Below are 18,804 nucleotides of genomic sequence, written 5' to 3' on the forward strand. Positions count from 1 at the left end.
TGGACATCCTCACCCTTCCACCTCCCCCAGTCAAAGAAACCATTGTAAAAAAACTTTCCAAAGCAAACTTCAAACTACTTGCATCAGAAGTGGAAAGCTTCACTATTCCCTTGCAGAAGGATAATGATATCCAGGATGCAAAATCCTACACCAAGGCACTTTATATACATCTTCAGGATTGCATGGACCGTGCTATCCCAAATAAAACCAAGACTCCTTCCTCAAGCAGAAACCAGTCTGGTGGACCCCGGCCATAAGCAAACTATACAATAAAAGGAGGAGACCTATACAAAAAAAGGCCAAATCTCAAGTAGAAAAATCATCCCTGATCAGCATTAGTAAGAAATTGAGGGCCCTCATCAAGTCAACTAAAGCCAATTTTGAAAAGAAAATTGCCAAGGATAACCATAAGACCTTCTGTGGTTACGTCAAAAACCTAAATGGCAACGCTCAGGTCTGTTCTGAGCTAGTACAAAATGGAACAAAATCCACTGACCCCACTGACATTGCCAACATCTTGGCTGACAGGTTCAGTGCAAATCCCCCCCCCCCTCACCACCTGCAGGGCCTATTACTATTCCAGGGGATTGTGTAACTCCAATTATTACTGATACTTTGGTTAATAAGGCTCTATCTAAAGCTAAAAACACTGCCTCCATGGGACCAGATGGTGTCCCGGGCTGTGTCATACTCGAGCTCCAAAATGAATTAACCCCACATCTGAATACCCTGTTCAGTCTCAGCCTCTCGACAAGATATGTGTCCATAGAATGGCGCACAGCAATGGTGGTTCCTCTGCACAAGGGTGGGCCCACAACCGACCCTGGGAACTATCGACCAATAAGCCTGACCAGTCTGATCTGTAAGGCAATGGAGCAAATCATTGTGGAACTCATAAATGGAGAGATTGGGAACCTCAAAACACTTGATCCCACACAGTTCGGCTTCGTCAAGGGTAGAGCATGCCTACTGAACCTGGTGGACTTCTTTGAGACAGTTACTCAGGCTATAGATAAGGGAAAGGAGGTACACACGGCTTACCTTGACCTTGCTAAAGCATTTGACACCATTCCCCATTCAGGTATTATTGATAAACTCACCAAGCTGGGCATAAACCCTTACGGCACAAGATGGATCACAAACTGGCTCTCAGACAGATCCCACAAAGTAAGAGTAGTGGGATCTATGTCCGAATCCAGACCAGTAACGAGCAGTGTGCCTCAGGGCTCTGTCCTGAGGCCCCTCCTGTTTGGCATATACTTCTCTGAAGTACAGGCAAGCACTGAATGGCTATAGCTGACCAAGTTTGCGGACGACTGCAAACTGGGTGCTATAATAGAGTCTCCGGCCGACATGGATATCCTCCAGAAGGGCCTTAATGAGACTGATGCATGGTGTCAAAGCCATGGTCTCAAGCTAAATGCTAAAAAGTGCGTAGTAATCCCCTTTGGAAAAAGCAGAGTACTCGCGAACTACCACATAGGAGGTAACCCCCTGAAATCTGAAGTAGTAATAAGGGATCTAGGGACCCAAGTAGATAGTCAGCTTTCCTTTGATAACCATGTTGCCAAGGTGGTTAGAAAAGCCTTCTATGTCACCCATCTGATCATGAAAGGGTTCGCATCAAGATCTAAGGATGTAGTGGTGCCCCTCTACTCTTCCCTCATCAGACCCATTATTGAGTACAATGTACCAATTGGAATGTACCTGGCCAGGCATCTCCAGCCACTGGAGAGACCACAGAGATACCTCACTAAGAGGATTACTGGCCTCAAACAGTTGCCCTATGCAGCACGATTGAAAAAACTAAGGCTTTTGCATACCGCCTTCTCAGAGGCGATCTCTGTCTATCATACAGAGCCATGTCCAACCCAGAACTGTTGGACATGCTCCATCTTAGCAAAACCAAATCTACTCAAGCTACACGCTCTAGGGGTATAAACCTCAGCACAACAATGAATAGAACATGCCAGAGGGATAGATTCCCTTCGCAAAGACTTCCCTTGCTATGGAACAAGGTCCCGATCTACATAAGACAGAGCCCCTCACTATCACTCTTCAAGAGGAACCTTGACGAGTGGATGGGTAACAGAAAGTTCACACCAGGGATCATACCAACAGCTCTACCAGATAGGGGCCAGGGGTGCTAGCTGCTAGATCAAGGGCCTAGGGAACTAACCAAAGAACCAGTGAATACTGCACAACGTGGCTGGGCTAATATATGCCTTTGGGCAGATAGCCCAGTACCTACCTATGAACATATGAACCTAGTAGATGATGTCATAAAGGAGAGATTGCTACAGTTGACGGACAAGAACAGAGAATTTATTATCTGCACAATGCACTTTTTGGCAGGGCTTTGGAGTGAAGTCCCACAAGCTGATTGGCTTCTGAAGCAGTAGATTGAGCTGGGTGCAATGAGTTTCATTGTTAGAGGGGATGGGGTGTCTTGATAGAATAGTTTGAAAACAAGGGAATCTCATAGGATTTTGGCTGTGGTTGCTAACAGGGAAAAGTTCTCAAGTGCTGCAGTTCCTTATAAAGCCAATATTCAGGTTTGAACCACTGACTGTAAGACTAAACAACATATTCTTGATACTCACTTGAAAAATAGCTCATTTTCAGACTGTTGTTGTTATACTTGTCTTTTCTTAACACAAAGACATGCGTCTGGAGCCTTTCTCCCCAGGCCTCTACTGGAAATAGGCTCTGTCCTAGTCGGTCTTTCCTGGTCAACAAATATTAAATGAATTAATTAATAAATAAATTAAATATAGAATCATTTTTTGGTGCCAGTGATGATCTGTAATCACCATACCCAGCATTATACTTAGAACTCTGTCACTAGATACCTTAGATGTCCATATTAAGTCACCTCTATTTTCTATTACATATTGAGTATAACTTCATTTCCATCAATCTACCATTGTGTGATTTAATATGAACTCTTAGAATTAGTTTTATAAATTCTAGGTTTTTTAAATCTCCAGATGCAATCAAATAAAAATCAAAACCATACTCACTTACTGGTCTTACCACTGATTTATATAATAGCCACAAAACTTTTTTTCCTTGATGATAACCTTCTTAATATTTTTCTTATAGTAAGGCATATTCTAGTTATTTTCTTCATATAATTATAGAATTGTAATGTTTGGCTACCATCTAATCACATTTAATCCAGTTCATAACAAAATCATTTAATTTTCATTCTTTCATCACGTGCAAAATAATATTCAGACAGAAACTATAGTTATTTCTCCTGTAAAACATGTGAAGAACAAGCTTCAGAACAGGGGAGGACATCAGAAATGTTATATAGCAACAGTTTTGGAAGGGTTCCATAAATTACATCCATGTAGTTTTCAACAGGCTCACAGCAAGCACTCCTTTCAGAGGGAAAGAAAGGTATAGCTGAGTCTTGTCATTACAGCCATGATACTGTGAACTGGACAGTCTCAGATGGAAAAGATTTGTAACTTAAAGTTTGTTGTGCAAAACACAGAGGCCATGATTGAGCATGTAGCTGTAAATCCCTGAACATCACCCCAAATTTTCCCAATAAATTATTATCAAGGTAATTAATCAGGATTGTGGTTAAGATATATGACCTGGCCTTCCCTTGGATGGCATCCTGTCTCTTAGGTAATATGTCATAGTGGTTATGAAATCATGGTATTATTATCCATGAAATATCAGCCATACAACAGTTCATGTATACCAGAATACAGCCAGTGCCATCTGTGCTGTAGTATCATCTGACCTAGATTACTGCAATGCGACAGCCAGTGCCATCTGTGCTGTAGTATCATCTGACCTAGATTACTGCAATGCCACAGTCAGTGTCGTCTGTGCTGTAGTATCATCTGACCTACAGTAGATTACTGCAATGCCACAGCCAGTGCCATCTCCGCTGTAGTATAATCTGACTTAGATTACTGCAACGCCACATCCAGTGCCCTCTGTGCTATAGTATCTTCTGACCTAGGTTACTGCAATGCCACATCCAGTGCCGTATGTGCTGTAGTATCATCTGGCCTAGATTTCTGCTATGCCACAGCCAGTGCTGTCTGTGCTGTAGTATCATCTGCCCTAGATTACCACAATGCCACAGTCAGTGTCGTCTGTGCTGCAGTATCATCTCACCTAGATTGCTGCAATGCCACAGCCAGTGCCATCTGTGCTGTAGTGTCATCTGACCTAGATTACCGCAATGCCACAGCCAGTGCCATCTGTGCTGTAGTATCATCTGACCTAGATTTCTGCTATGCCACAGCCAGTGCTGTCTGTGCTGTAGTATCATCTGCCCTAGATTACCACAATGCCACAGTCAGTGTCATCTGTGCTGTAGTATCATCTCACCTAGATTGCTGCAATGCCACAGCCAGTGCCATATGTGCTGTAGTGTCATCTGACCTAGATTACCGCAATGCCACAGCCAGTGCCATCTGTGCTGTAGTATCATCTGACCTAGATTACTGCAATGCCACACCCAGTGCCATCTGTTGCACTGTAGTATCATCTGACCTAGATTACTGCATTGTCACAGCCAGTGCCATCTGTGCTGTAGTATAATCTGACCTAGGTTACTGCAATGCCACAGCCAGTGCCATCTGTGCTGTAATATCATCTGACCTAGATTACTGCAATGCCATAGACAGTGCTATCTGTGCTGTAGTATAATCTGACCTAGATTAGTGCAATGCCACAGCCAGTGCCATCTATGCTGAACTATCATCTGACCTAGATTACTGCAATGCCACACACAGTGCCGTCAATGCTGTAGTATCTGACCTGGATTACTGCAATGCCACAGCCAGTGCCATCTGTGCTGAACTATCATCTGACCTAGATTACTGCAATGCTACACACAGTGCCATCAGTGCTGTAGTATCTGACCTGGATTACTGCAATGCCACAGCCAGTGCCATCTGTGCTGTAGTATCATCTGACTTATCTTACTGCAATGCCATAGCCAGTGCCATCTGTGCTGTAGTATCATCTGACCTAGATTACTGCAATGCCACAGCCAGTACCATCTGTGCTGTAGTGTCATCTGACCTACATTACTGCAATGTCACAGCCAGTGCCATCTGTTGTACTGTTGTATCATCTGACCTAGATTACTGCAGTGCCACAGCCAGTGCTGTTTGTGCTGTAGTATCATCTGACCTAGACTACTGCAATGCCATTTACCATGAAGTCTTTAAAACAATCAGAAACATCTCCAGTGTGTCTAGAAATCCTTAGGCAGGTTGCTAAATGGCACCACTCAGCAACATCACATCAGACCTCGGATATGGAATTCATACTGGCTGATTGTGGCAGTGACAGCTAATTTCAAGGAATCTGTGTTAAGCTGACTATTGGCTGCTCATTGCAATCTGAGTCCTGAACATCTTAAATAGTTGTGTGTGCCCTTCTGTCTGATGGAACAGAGCTGGTCACCTGAAGTTTACCTGATAGTTAGTTCAAGGATGTATTTCAAAACCTCTGGTAGACATTATTTTTGCCAGCTGTATTTCGACATAGGAGACCATTGAAGACCCTAGTCCAGTTTCTCAATTTCCCCAAATCACTATCTGGTTAAATGGTTAAGTGATTTACTCAGAATAACACAGTAGGCACATGACAGGAATCAAACTCTGGACAATAAGAAGCAGCCCAATAGCTATACTCTTAATCCTCTGTGCTAACTGCCAGACTGTACAGTTATGCAATGGAATTCACTACCTTGCCAGCTGTGGATATGCAGCTATGGAAGGCATTTTTAGAAGATGCTTAAAATCTTTAAGTGAATTTATTGTTATATTAAACAGCAGTTTTAATGAATTGTATTTGTTATCTGTCACTCTTCCTTCATGCTGCCAAATTCATGTTTTGGCTGTATTTATTTAATTTTATATGTACAATGTTTAGGTTTAAAAATTCATTTAAAGAAACATACATTCTCTGCTTGGAACTGTCTTGCTGCATTATAAGTATAAAACTCTCCTGAAATATATTAATTTAAGAGAATAGTCTGAACTGTGGGAAAACAAGGCATGAAAATATGACTTCCTATATTTTAAATGGCAAAAAAGCTGGACTCATTAAAATGTTTGTCTGGTCTTACCTTATTATCTATTTTAACAAGAATGATAATTTGCACTGCTGTTTATATTCTGCACTATCAGTGTCAGCTTAGCTAAATTCTGAAGCCCTGATATTTTGGGGAACATTTATTTGTCAGCAGCATAATTTTCGGAACAGATGTAGGCTACCACAGGTGAGAAAGATTGAGCACCCCCACATTAGCTCTCCTTCTTTTGGAGTGGAAGGTGCAAGGTGGCAAATGATGCAGTAGGGACATATAGTGGCTATCCCAGGCATCCAAAACAGGGCATGCTCTGGGGGTGGGCTGGCATTAAGTGCTTTGCTTCTTGCAGAAAAAATAATGATAGCAGCACCGGTATTTATGCAGAGAACATTACAAAACCATCCAGAGCTGCACAGACACATTACAGAATTTGCCATAAGGCTATAATACCGCATTCTTTGAAACAGGAAGCCTGTGACTGAAGAGAGAGGACTGGGTAACTCTGAAGAGGAAGTACCCATGCCACAAGGCAAACCAGAGCATTCCTTCTGGTTCACAAGAATGAACGGTGGCATAAGAGAGAAATGTGTGGGCCTGTAGTGCTAAGCTTCACTAGAATATGAAATGATAATAGAGAGAAAAAGAAAATGTTAGCTTATAAAGGGATTTGTGATTACCATCAACACCATAAATGCATTAAATCGAGCACATCTTGGAGAGTAGCTGCACATATAATGGGGTCTGCATATATTGTACTTTGATGGCCATACGCAGGTGCATGTTATATTTTAACATAACTCCTGGTGGGTACTATAACATGAGTCAACACAAAGTGTTTCAGATTTATTTTCAAGTGCCATTATGCAAAGAGTAATGCATAACATAGTAGGCATTTTATTGTGAAATAATGGACCGCATAGGTGATTTATTGAACATTAAATCAAAACTTCACATCTCCTGTCATAAAGAAGCCTTTCCAACATCCACTTTTTTTAAACACCTTTGTTAAATTATCTTTTAATACATAGGGAAACATACATTAAAAGAAAAGAAAGCAAACCATTTTAACATTTTTCCATTTGAATACAGTATGAATCACATGTATTTTCTTTGCTTCTATTGTCACTCCAAGGTTACAAAAAATTGCCAAATTTCTGTCTTCCCTTGAACCTCACTCCTCCTCCTGAACATTATTATGCAGGTATTGCTCCAACAATTTCCGTTTACTTCTATGTATTTTGCTCCTTCCCTTTTCTAAAGATCCTTCTTCCAGTTATTTTATCTCTTATAATATTCAGTACCTCAAATTCATTCGGTGTAGACTTTGATTTCCATTTTCTAATAATTTTTTTTTGACAGCCAACAAATTAAACATAATAAGGCCTTACCACAGCTAGGCAATTCTGAACCTGTATCCCAGCTCAAAAGAACCATTTTGTTACTTAAATCCATTTGCTCACACAATATGTCTGACAGAGTACTCTGTAGAGAATTTTTAAAATCTGCCAACGCATTAGACTCGCAAAACATATGTTCCCAGTTATCACTTTCTTCTCCACCATACCTCCAACAGTTGTTATCTACCTGAGGAAAGATTATTTGAAGTCTGCTTAGGATATGACAATACTTATGCAAGCATTTATAAGCAAAGATCCAGAACCTTCTGGACTTTGTTGCGTACTTGGGAGCCATACATACGTCTTCCCATTGTTTTCTTGTAAATTGCTTGGTTTTAAATACCATTTTAAATCATTTGAAATTTAAGTGTATATTTTGTTTCCATCATCATACATACATTTTGTCTTATTTTTATTTTTTTCTGGTTCTCTTTTTTTCCCACTTTATTCAAAATGATGGTAATAACAATACTAACTAATTATACAATTATATAGGTTTTTAGGGTTCTTGTACACAGACATGAAGAAGTCTAGAAGGACGAAAGCGATCTTTGTTAACAATAGGTTATGAAAATAAAAACTGATTTTTACATGCAAAATGTATATGTATATATTTATATATAATTTTTGATCGCAAAATGAACTAATGTTGATATATTTCCAGCCATGTAGTATATTGCCTTGGATAAAATCACAGACTTAATAATCTACTTAATAATTTGGTTAAATAAGATGTACCATTAAAGTACATTAGGGCTATATATTAGTATGACAGCTAATCTAGTTTTATTTATATGCTTGTTGTTTGTTTGCTTGTTATTTCCCTGAAATGCTAATTCCACCTAAAACGCGGCTTTTCAGTGCTTCTGTGGATCCCTAGTGATATCTGCATTGCTTACTGTACTTATTTCCTTGTTTCACTTGAAAGAAAGTTACTGTTTGTCATTTTTGCATTTAAGGTACCTGTAACACATTGCATTTAAGTTACCTGGCACTTGCTCACTAAAGCAATTATATAAGTCAGCACTAAAATATTAAAAGCACTACACCCTCACAAACTCCCCTTGAGTACCTCGTTCCCCATTGGCCCTTTTTTTTCAATTATAAAGGAATTCCCAGTACTATTCTAGCATGTCCAAAGGTCAGTTGTCAATCTCCTCTCCGGTCCAGCTGGTGAATCTGGGAATCTTGAGGCAATGTTACAACTGCCTCATGTACACAGACAACCCTCTCCTCCTCCCAACAAATTCCAACACATGGGAGAGATGCAACCATATAGCCATACTGGAGGCTAAGCTCTCTCAACTCAGTACTGGCGAAACCAGTCAGGAGGAGAAGGAAACCACACTCACTCCAATTCCAGTCTCACATAGACCTACCATAACAGCAAACCAAACACATAAACACACAAAAACATACTTGGAGGCTCTAAATAAAAATCTGCCTAAGCAGCAGAGACCTCCAAAGCAGACACCCAAGCAACCGCTACCCCAAAACAAAGCATGTGCAACACATAGCTCACAAAGCCAGTGTGCCGAACAGTCACAGCCCTTAAGGCTAAACAACACACCTGATACACTTGTAATAGGTGACTCTATCGTCAGGCACACTGACGTCCCGCTCACCAGGCTGAACAAGGAGAAGGTCACGGTGAGCAGCCTGTCGGGCGCTAGGATCCGCCACATAACATAAGCACTCAGGTCACTCTAAGGCAAGTACAAATATGACTCAGTCATTGTCCATGCTGGTGTGAATGGCCTGAGACCTACCTCCCTGGACTACATGAAAAGAGACATAGAGGAGCTCTCTGAGCATGTAGCCAAGGCCGGTATGACCCTGACCTTGAGTAGCATCTTACCCTCACCAAGAATGATGCCACAATATGAAGACAAGATGATCAATTTCAACAACTGGCTTAAGTATTGGTGTCATTCAAAGGGGATCCAATGCCTGTCAGCCTGGGATGACATGCTCGACAAGCCACGATGCTTCACTAGGGACGGCTTGCACCTGTCACCCCTGGGATTTCGGATATTGGCAAAGGCTCTTGCTACCCCCATAGTGCCTTTTTTAGGCAAGGCTCAAAAGACAAACCCACCTCCATAGGTATCACAAGGGATAAGAAACTAAGAGTAATGCTACTCAATGCCAGAAGTCTAAACCTCAAGATGCACACACTCGAAACTCTCCTTAGCATGGAGAACATTGATATCTGTGCAGTAACAGAAACCTGGTTCAAGGCTCCCGAGAGCACCCCAGCACTACCAGGTTATACCTCATACCATGCTTTTCGGCCCCAAAACTTAGACTGAACCACAAAAGGAGGGGGAGTATCAATATTCATCAAAGATACCCACACCTCCAGGTTGGTGGCACAGCACGAAGCATCAGAGACTATCCATGTGCAACTAACAGTGGGTAAAACTGCCTACCAGTTTATAGCCTGCTACAGACCACTCTCCCAAACCCAGAAACTCCACTCGGCCTTCCTGAGAACACTGGAAAATATGAAGGTCTCTCCAAACACCATTATACTGGGCGACTTCAACTACCCAAGCATAGACTGGGAGCATTACTCTAGCTCCAACACTCTAGCCCAAAGGTTCCTAGAATTTATAAACTCAAATGCTATGGAACAACTTGTTACCACTCCCACAAGAGGGGAAAACATACTGGACCTGATCATCACCAACATGGGGACTCTATGCTCCAGACCAGAAGTGTATCCCTCACTGGTAAGAAAAGACCATAAACTAATCTCACTGGATATTCACATCCCGACTCCACCCCCTGCCCTGAAAACCACAGTGAAAAACTTCTCTAAAGCAAATTTCACACTCCTCAAAACCGAGGTGGAATCCTTCAAAGCCTCTGGGCCTGTGGAAAATACTGCCCAGTCCGCAGAATCCTTTATAAACGCATTCTAAGAACACCTTCAGGAATGCATGGATCATGCAATCCCAAATAAAACCAAGACCCAATCCTCCAAAGGCAGACGTCCTGTCTGGTGGACCCCAGCCATAAACAAACTATACAATAGAAGGAGGAAGCTACTACATGATAGAGCAAAATCCCAAAAAGGGAAGGCATCTCTGATCAGTATTAGCAAAAAACTACGGGCACTCATAAAATCGTCTAAGGCCAGCTTCGAGAGAAAAATTGCACAGGACACTAAGGATAATCACAAGGCTTTCTTTAGTTATGTTAGAAACAAGGGTGGGAATTCCCAGATATGCTCAGAATTAGTCCAAAATGACAAAAAATACACCGAACCCACAAACATTGCCAACATCCTAGCTGACAGGTTCAGCGCAAACTTCTCCCCCCCCCACCAAAAGGGCAAATATCTATCCCAGCAGAGTGCTGCCCCCCTGACATCTCAGATGCTCAGGTAAGAGCTGCCATCTCCAAAGCAAAAAACACAGCATCAATGGGACCAGATGGTGTCCCGGGCTGCATCCTACATGAACTCCAAGAAGAGCTAAACCCAAACATAAAACTACCATTCAATCTCAGCCTTACTACAGGATATGTACCCAAAGAGTGGCATACAGCAACAGTGGTCCCTCTCCACAAAGGTGGTGCCTCAACGGATCCTGGAAACTATCGCCCCATAAGCCTGACTAGCTTGGTCTGCAATGCTATGGAAAGGATCATCATGGACCTCATAAATAAAGATATTGGAGACCTACAGACACTGGATCCTACCCAGTTCGGCTTTGTTAAGGGCAGATCCTGCCTCTTAAACCTGGTTGATTTCTTTGAAACAGTCACCAAGGCCATTGACGAGGGGAAGGTGGTCCACACAGCCTACCTGGACCTCGCAAAAGCCTTCGATACAATACCCCACTCGGGCATTATAGATAAGCTCACCAGCTTAAATATAAACCCCTATGTCACTAGATGGGTTGCAAACTGGCTCAAGGACAGAACCCACATGGCTAGAATTGCTGGAGCCATGTCAGACTCCAAACCAGTTACAAGTGGCATCCCACAAGGCTCAGTCCTGGGACCTCTCTTGTTCGGTATATATTTCTCAGAGGTACAGGCCAACATGGAAGGACTGTGGCTGACCAAGTTCGCAGATGACTGCAAACTGGGTGCCATAATCGACTCTCCAGCCAACACAAGCATCCTCCAAAAGGGCCTCATAGAAACAGACAACTGGTGCCAGAGCCATGGTCTCAAGCTAAACACCAAAAAGTGTATAGTCATCCCCTTTGGCAAAAACAAAGTGCCCACAAATTACCACATAGGTGGTAATCCATTAAGTACAGAAGAAGTAATTAGGGACCTGGGGACCCAAGTTGATAGCAATCTCTAATTTGACAACCACGTGGCCAAAGTGGTTAGAAAAACATTTTATATAGCCCACCTAATCATGAAGGGATTCACATCTAGATCAGGGGAGGTCATCGTGCCTCTTTACTCATCCCTCATCAGGCCCATAATTGAGTACAATGCCCCTTTTGGGATGTACCTTACCAGACACCTGCAGCAACTGGAAAGACCCCAAAAGCACCTCACCAAGAGGATCAAAGGGCTCAAACAGATGCCATATGCTGCCCAGTTAAAGAAACTCCAGCTCTTCTCGGTGGCATGCCGCCTGCTCAGAGGCGATCTGTGCCTGACGTATAAAGCCAAGTCCAACCCAGAATTAATGGACATGCTGCACCTCAGAAAATACAAATCCCATCGAGCTACGCGCTCGAGAGACTTGAACCTCAGCACTAAAATAAATAGGACATGCTGGAGGGACAGATTCATAACCCAGAGGCTCCCTTCACTCTGGAATAAAGTCCCAGTCCAGGTTAGGCAGAGTCCCTCATTGACTTTCTTCAAGAGGAATCTTGATGAGTGGATGGGAGATCGTAGGTTTACCCCGGGTATCACTTCTGTGTCACTGTTAGACAGAGGCACAGTATACTAACCTCGAAAAAGGGCATAGCAAAATTAATTTAAAACGGGTGGCGAAAGCCAAACACACTCTGGCTAGGCTTATAAATGCCCTAGGGCAGATAGCCTAGTATGAACCTATGAACCTATGAAGTACATTAGGGCTATATATTATTATGACAGCTACTAGGTAGGGCAGGACCAGCTCGAATGTCACACTGATGGGGGAAGGGATGTGAATTTAACATGTGTATCAATAACACTTTGTTTTACAGCACAATAAACCACTCCCATGCCTGATAAAAAGTATATATATATTTAGAAAGCTTGTGAGGAAATTATTACACTATTTTTGTTTTACTTGGATCGCTTGTCTGTGTACTTAATAAAGGATTTTCCTCTGGAAACAGACGGCCTGCCTTGCTTGGATTACTTTTGAATACTTAGTAATGCTGTAGAATTATATATTTTCTATTATTACTTTTTGACTTGATGAGTTTACGTTCATAACTTATGCTACTATTGTCTGATCTGATTAATATACAGTGATTAACTAGAAATATATGGACTGAAAATCTTCCACACAGAGAAGTTTCTTACACTGTTTTCTTCCCAATTTTTTCTAACCTCTTTTGACTGACTCCTATAGTTGTCATGCAATATTTTATATGTCCTGCTAATTATACCTTTTTAACAGCTACTTCTTTTCCTAGATTCAACTAAAACTCTACCAGAGTAATTATTTCATTTAAAATTCTCCTATCCCTTTTTCTTTGCATGTATTCTGAGATTAAGCCCTGGTAGGGAAGTCAGTCTCTAGCCTATAATCCAAATATCTTCTTGGCCTCATTTCACTCTATTACCTTTCTTGCGTGCGTTATTTGCTCACAATATCTTGGTTCCTTTGCCGGGTTTCTCCAGCAAATTCCAGCCCCCTCTTGCCTATTTTCTGTACCATTTTTTGCAGTTATCCCTATTAGCAAAATCTCCTTTCTCAATAGTGAACACTTTCCGCTAATTTATGAATATAATGTTTTGTATGGTTGTTATTATTCTCCTTAAGGATATGTATCCAAAATCCCACTCTCCTCTCTATTTCTTGAACTTTCCTCTTGCTTCATCATCTTCCCTTTCCACTTTGAATTACAACCTTCTGCTTGTGTTGTGTGTATGAACCTTAACTGTGTAGTTCTAAAATATCCCTTTAAATCATATAAACCTAAACCACCTTGTTCTACCAGAAATATCATCTTATCCCACTTAACTCTTGCTCTCTTTCATTCTTTCCAACATCCATCTTGAATTTACTTGCATCTAATCTCCCGTTAGGTCACTCACCAATCATCTGCTTCTTAATTAGCATGTGGTCATCAGTTTCTGTATTTTTGTGCTATGTATTGCATAACATTCTGTTTTTGTTTCTTTCTCCACCTCTAAAATTAGAAAGTATTCATTGTTCGTGTATGTCAGACTCATTGTATTTCCTAATTCATAGATTTGAACCAGTTACTATGTGTTCCTGTGGGTCTACTTCTAAATTTTGAAGTTTCAAAACTTTGAATTTCTTATGGTCTAGACCATAAGATCGAAGTTTTGAAATATTGAAATGTAAATAAAAAAAATAAAAACAAAAAAATATTTTTTTACATTTTTGCAGGGGGTAAACACCCCTGCACCCCCACACCCCCTGCTAATTAAATTTACCAACTCTGAGATCGCACTACAGTGATGAAAATGGTAAATATACTGTTCCATGCTGTACAGTGATCTCAATTTAAATGGTTTGAAGTTTCAAAACTTCAATCCTATGGTCTCGACCATAAGAAATTCAAAGTTTTGAAACTTTGAAATGTAGAAGTAGACTTGTTCCCACATGTAAATGTCAGCCCTGTGAACCATTTGTCAGGTGGGTGTGCATTCACATTAGCAAGGAATGATGCATATTATGTACAGCTGAACAACATATGCTATTCATGTTGTGAAAACTGTGGGACTTTTGGTTTAAGCCAGTGTAATGTCCGCAGCGTAAGGTTGTGGTGCAGATATGGTATGCCCTAAAAGGATACTAAGTTTTAAAACAGTGCAGAGATCAAATAACAAAGCATCGTTCTGTGGAGATAGGAGTGTTTAATCTCTTTGTTAATATATCCAGCAGTGTGTCGATCAAGGAGAGAAAAAATGTACTGCGTGACTATCAGGTTCTTTAATAACTACCCTACTACCTGCAAAGGTGAGGACCACATCTTCTTAGGTGTTATATGCACATTGTAGAATTCCTTGTCTAGACAAATCAGAGAACTGAATTCTTCTCATGACCTCAAAGTTCCTTAAAAAGCTCACGTCTCATCCACAAATAGGTCTGCATATTGCCACTGGTAGTATACCTACCCACATAAGCCAACATCTTGTACAAAATACTCCTTGTCTTTTGCGGCCCCTGTAAGACAGTCTGAGGTGACCTAGCTTCTTAATTTATTATCTGTATAAAGCGAATGTTTATCTTCTCATGATTGTGAAAACAGTTTTCTTATTACTTATGTATTTGTATTTCTTCTTATTAGGTGTGGGGATTTTAACTCTTAACACTCCCCCACTCTCCCATGGAAATTGCATCGTGGGCTCAGTGGAACTATGCATTTAACAATTTTCAAATAAATAAATATTTTGTCAGATTTTGCAAGGTGCAAAGTGACATAATTACAGGGTGCACATTTTAGACAAATCAAGACGTATGTACTTTATTGAAAGAATGAGCAAAATGTCTTCATATCTGCTGATTAATTATAAGTGTGAATGTTAAATTTAAATGTGGGACACCCCATTTAATGATCTTGATGGGCTTGTCTTATTTAGCCCCCCCAAGCAGCGTGTTCATCATCATTGTGGCAACTGGACCAGCCTTTCTACATTGAACTGATTCAGGGCAGCAAAGTGAATGCAGATGAAGGAATGAAGGTTAGTACTGTTTTTGTTTTCACTATGGTAAGTGTCACGTCAAATTGTATGTTGCTTCTAAAGAAAAAGAAGAAGAAACAAAATAGCCATCATGCAAAATGTGTGGTCATGTGACTTCAACCGCATTTCCCCGTACTTCTATAAAAAGTGTGGCTTTTTGTCAAAACAGGAAGAGGTGAGGAACTATGTGGCCTCTTGCCTCCTAACTGAGTTTCAGCTCAGATTCATAGAACTGGCGTTTTTTTCACAGTATTAAGCTGAACCCTTTGGCTGTTTTTGTGACTGACTTTCAAGAAATCATGTGACGGAGAAAAGAAAAGGTTATAATGAATGTTGGAATGGTGCAGTCAGTTAATTTTATCCCTCCTCTAAGCTGCTGTGATTTAATTGCATTTTATTATTTTTCTAGGAATTCATTTAATCTGTCTAAGCAAATATACATTTAAAGGTGACTATACTGGCAACCTTTTATCAAAATGTAGTAGAAAAAAAGAAGAACAGAAAAAAACATATGCCACACCTCTAATATTGTCTTGAATATGATATCAATTACAAACTAGCTTACTTTGGTCTTAGCAGTTTGAATAAAGAGGGTTCAGGCATTGGAGAAGCCATTTGGTTGGGAATGAATGACTTAAATGCTGGCTCAGTGTTTGAGATTCCTTGCTGGTTATGACCCTAAATGAAGGCTGTGTGCTCTAGCCATCAAGGTCCATTGTGTGTGTGTTGGGGTGTTGTACAGTCGGGCTGGTGAACTGTGTGTAGGTCAAAGGAGACAAGATGCCCATATCACTATAATGGCATTGTACAAGGATGCCCTACCTTGGTATGGAGATTGATAAGGGGCAGAAGGAGATAGAGGATAGTAGATGTGAGGACAGCAAAGGAGGTATGAAAAATTAGTGGTATGTTGGACATGCTTTGCTTAAAAGTAAAACACTTCAAGGACACTTCAACATGCAGCTACACAGTCATATTTTCACCATTTTGTGATTAGTAATAGTTTGATCTTCTTGTTTAACATAAAAATGACAACTTTACCAAAATCAGGCACTCCAGTGGCATAAAGGGATAAAGCTCTGACTGCAGTCCACATGATCCAGGTTCGATTAGCAACTTGAGCATATGACACAGCAGTAAGGAGGAATGAGTGCTACCATCCCTGGTGAATGGGTAGTTTCTTAGGCATCTCCTGTGATTATCCCTGGTGAAAGCTGGGAACATTGCACTAGGAAGCATGGGTCAAAGGGGGAAATAGGGTGGAGACAAGGTTGAGCTCCTGAGGAGGTAGGGTGATATTCTGCAAGTATCCATTGTATGCATGACCCTCATATGTATCCCAATGGCCCAAAGGGAGGAGAGAAGCAACAGGGGTAGGTCATAAAAATAGAACCCTGCTCAGTGGATGTGAACAGCCTGACACCCAGGACACCCTCATAGATATTTACTAGGCTTGTGGTCTTGAGGGCCATTGAGGAACCCAACCAAAATTCCCAGTTATTCCTAAGCACTGTCTGGTTAAGTGACTTGCCCAAGTTCACACAGTAGGCAAATGACAGCTGAGGGAATCAAACCCTATACTACAGGAATAACAGATTACAGCCTCAACCCTCTGCAGCACTGCCAGATACTGAAGTTATGTGATGGCCCCAGCCCTACTGGAGTGGAGACAGTCCATGGAGGTTAAAGAAGTGGGTGGTAGACCTGGCAATGGACATGTGACACTAAGAAGGGAGCTGTAGGATGATGCAGGTTGGAGAAAAATCTTCAAAACAATAACAAAATCAGGAGATAAGGTACTTAGAGGTATAGTATTTTTAGGTACAATTAAAAAATATATTTTTTAAATTGGATATTTAACACATTTACAAGTGTGGGCACATTGGTTGTGTCTTTTTAGAATGTAAGCAAGTATTAAAAAGGGAATACTGACAATATGAAAGTAAACGAAGAAAGGAAACAGCTAATAAAATGGACAGTTTAGAATTTACCAGTCATGCACTGCCTTTATTCAAGGGGAACTCTGGCACCATGAAAGTCAAATAAGAAAATTAAATCAAGAAGTGAAATAAAATGCATAGTTCAGAACTTGCACATCTGTCTTGCATTGCTTTTAGCTGGCATTCATAAGCTAAGATGGCACTTTTTGAATGAAATATCTTGATTAAAATAATGGTTGGATTTTCTGGATGACTAATTAGCATGCTTACAAATCCTTACATGTTCCTTTGGACATTCAGGGAACCATTTTCTGTCAGTAGCTCACTTAACTGGAAAGGAAAGTGTGGAGTTAAGGCTGATGATGAAAGAATGAAACATGCGAGTAGCTTTGAGAAGCCACAGAATACATATCTGGAAAGGGAAGTGCGGACTGGTAGCAACACATTCTACAATGATATGGTGTAGTGGTTAAGGCACTGAGCTACAAACCAGAGTTCCATACTCTGCTTCAGTAAGTAAGCCAGTAACGCTTTTTTAATGGGCCTACACAACTAGTAACATAAGAAGATTAACACATAAAAGGTCGTATATGTTAGGTGACAGTGTGACATTTACTTCACTTCCTCATATTCGCTGCTTTACATGATTCACCACAGGATCCCTATGTAGGGAAGTTACATGTTTTACCTTTAGTCACAGCCTGGACAATAAACATATTCAAAGAAATGTTTGATAGAAGTTTCACTTTGCCTTTTGTGAGGTTACCTTCTTGCATAATTAGGCAGCAATTCGCTATTTCTTTTTTTCATAGTGTTTTAGAATGCTGAAGTGGATAGGTAGCAGAAAGGACTAATGAATGTGCACAGAACAGCTAAAATATGCATTTAAAGGAATTATGCTTTAATGATCCCAAAATGTAAACATGAATTTCTCTTGTAGTGCTGGCCAAAACAATTGTTGATAATGGTGTAATTCTACATCAGAAATGTACATGTCCAAAGTAAAGCAACCTGCACTGTTGTAAGCAATCTAGTTCATCAAACAGCGGGCATTTGAAGGATATATAGTAATCATATCAGCTTGTAGCCCTCCAGCAAATGTCAACTTTTACAATGAATATGGGGAGAAAATAATTTTGTTTCAGGGGTAATCCCCATGCAACCTAATATTCCCCCTTTCTAAATATGCTAACTCAGGTGTGTTCAACTTTGGGGATAAGAGAAACACTTCCTTACCCCCAATGCTCTAAAATCTCAACAATCTCAATGTACACGAGATACAGTAAATGACTAACTGAATCTGATTAAAATCATTTGCCAAATCCCACAGTCACATCTATGTGGCCCGCATATCCCTATTTGAAAAGGTTAGCTTGTTCTTTCTCTACACATATCATTTTATAAACATCGAAATATTGCAAAAGTATACAAACATATACAAGAAAAAAGCACAATAAGTGAACTTATTTTTTGCAAAGTTTCAAAGTTGTGCTGACATCAAGTGAAGGACAGGAAACCGCCAAGAAATGAAATGCTA

General features: G+C 40.7%; 1 protein-coding gene across 2 annotated transcripts in view; it reads left to right on the forward strand.

Moving 5' to 3' along the window:
* The window catches only part of PIK3CD (phosphatidylinositol-4,5-bisphosphate 3-kinase catalytic subunit delta), a 912,023-nt gene that overhangs the window by 528,108 nt on the left and 365,111 nt on the right, over positions 1-18,804 (forward strand). For both annotated transcript variants that reach the window (XM_044063126.1, XR_006363658.1), the window contains exon 8: positions 15,226-15,327. In XM_044063126.1, the coding sequence (XP_043919061.1) occupies positions 15,226-15,327 (102 nt within the window). The remainder of the gene's footprint in view (positions 1-15,225; positions 15,328-18,804) is intronic.

The sequence above is a fragment of the Protopterus annectens genome, chromosome 2.part1 (genome assembly GCF_019279795.1).
Source record: "Protopterus annectens isolate FY-2018-M chromosome 2.part1, PAN1.0, whole genome shotgun sequence".
Taxonomy (NCBI): domain Eukaryota; kingdom Metazoa; phylum Chordata; order Ceratodontiformes; family Protopteridae; genus Protopterus; species Protopterus annectens.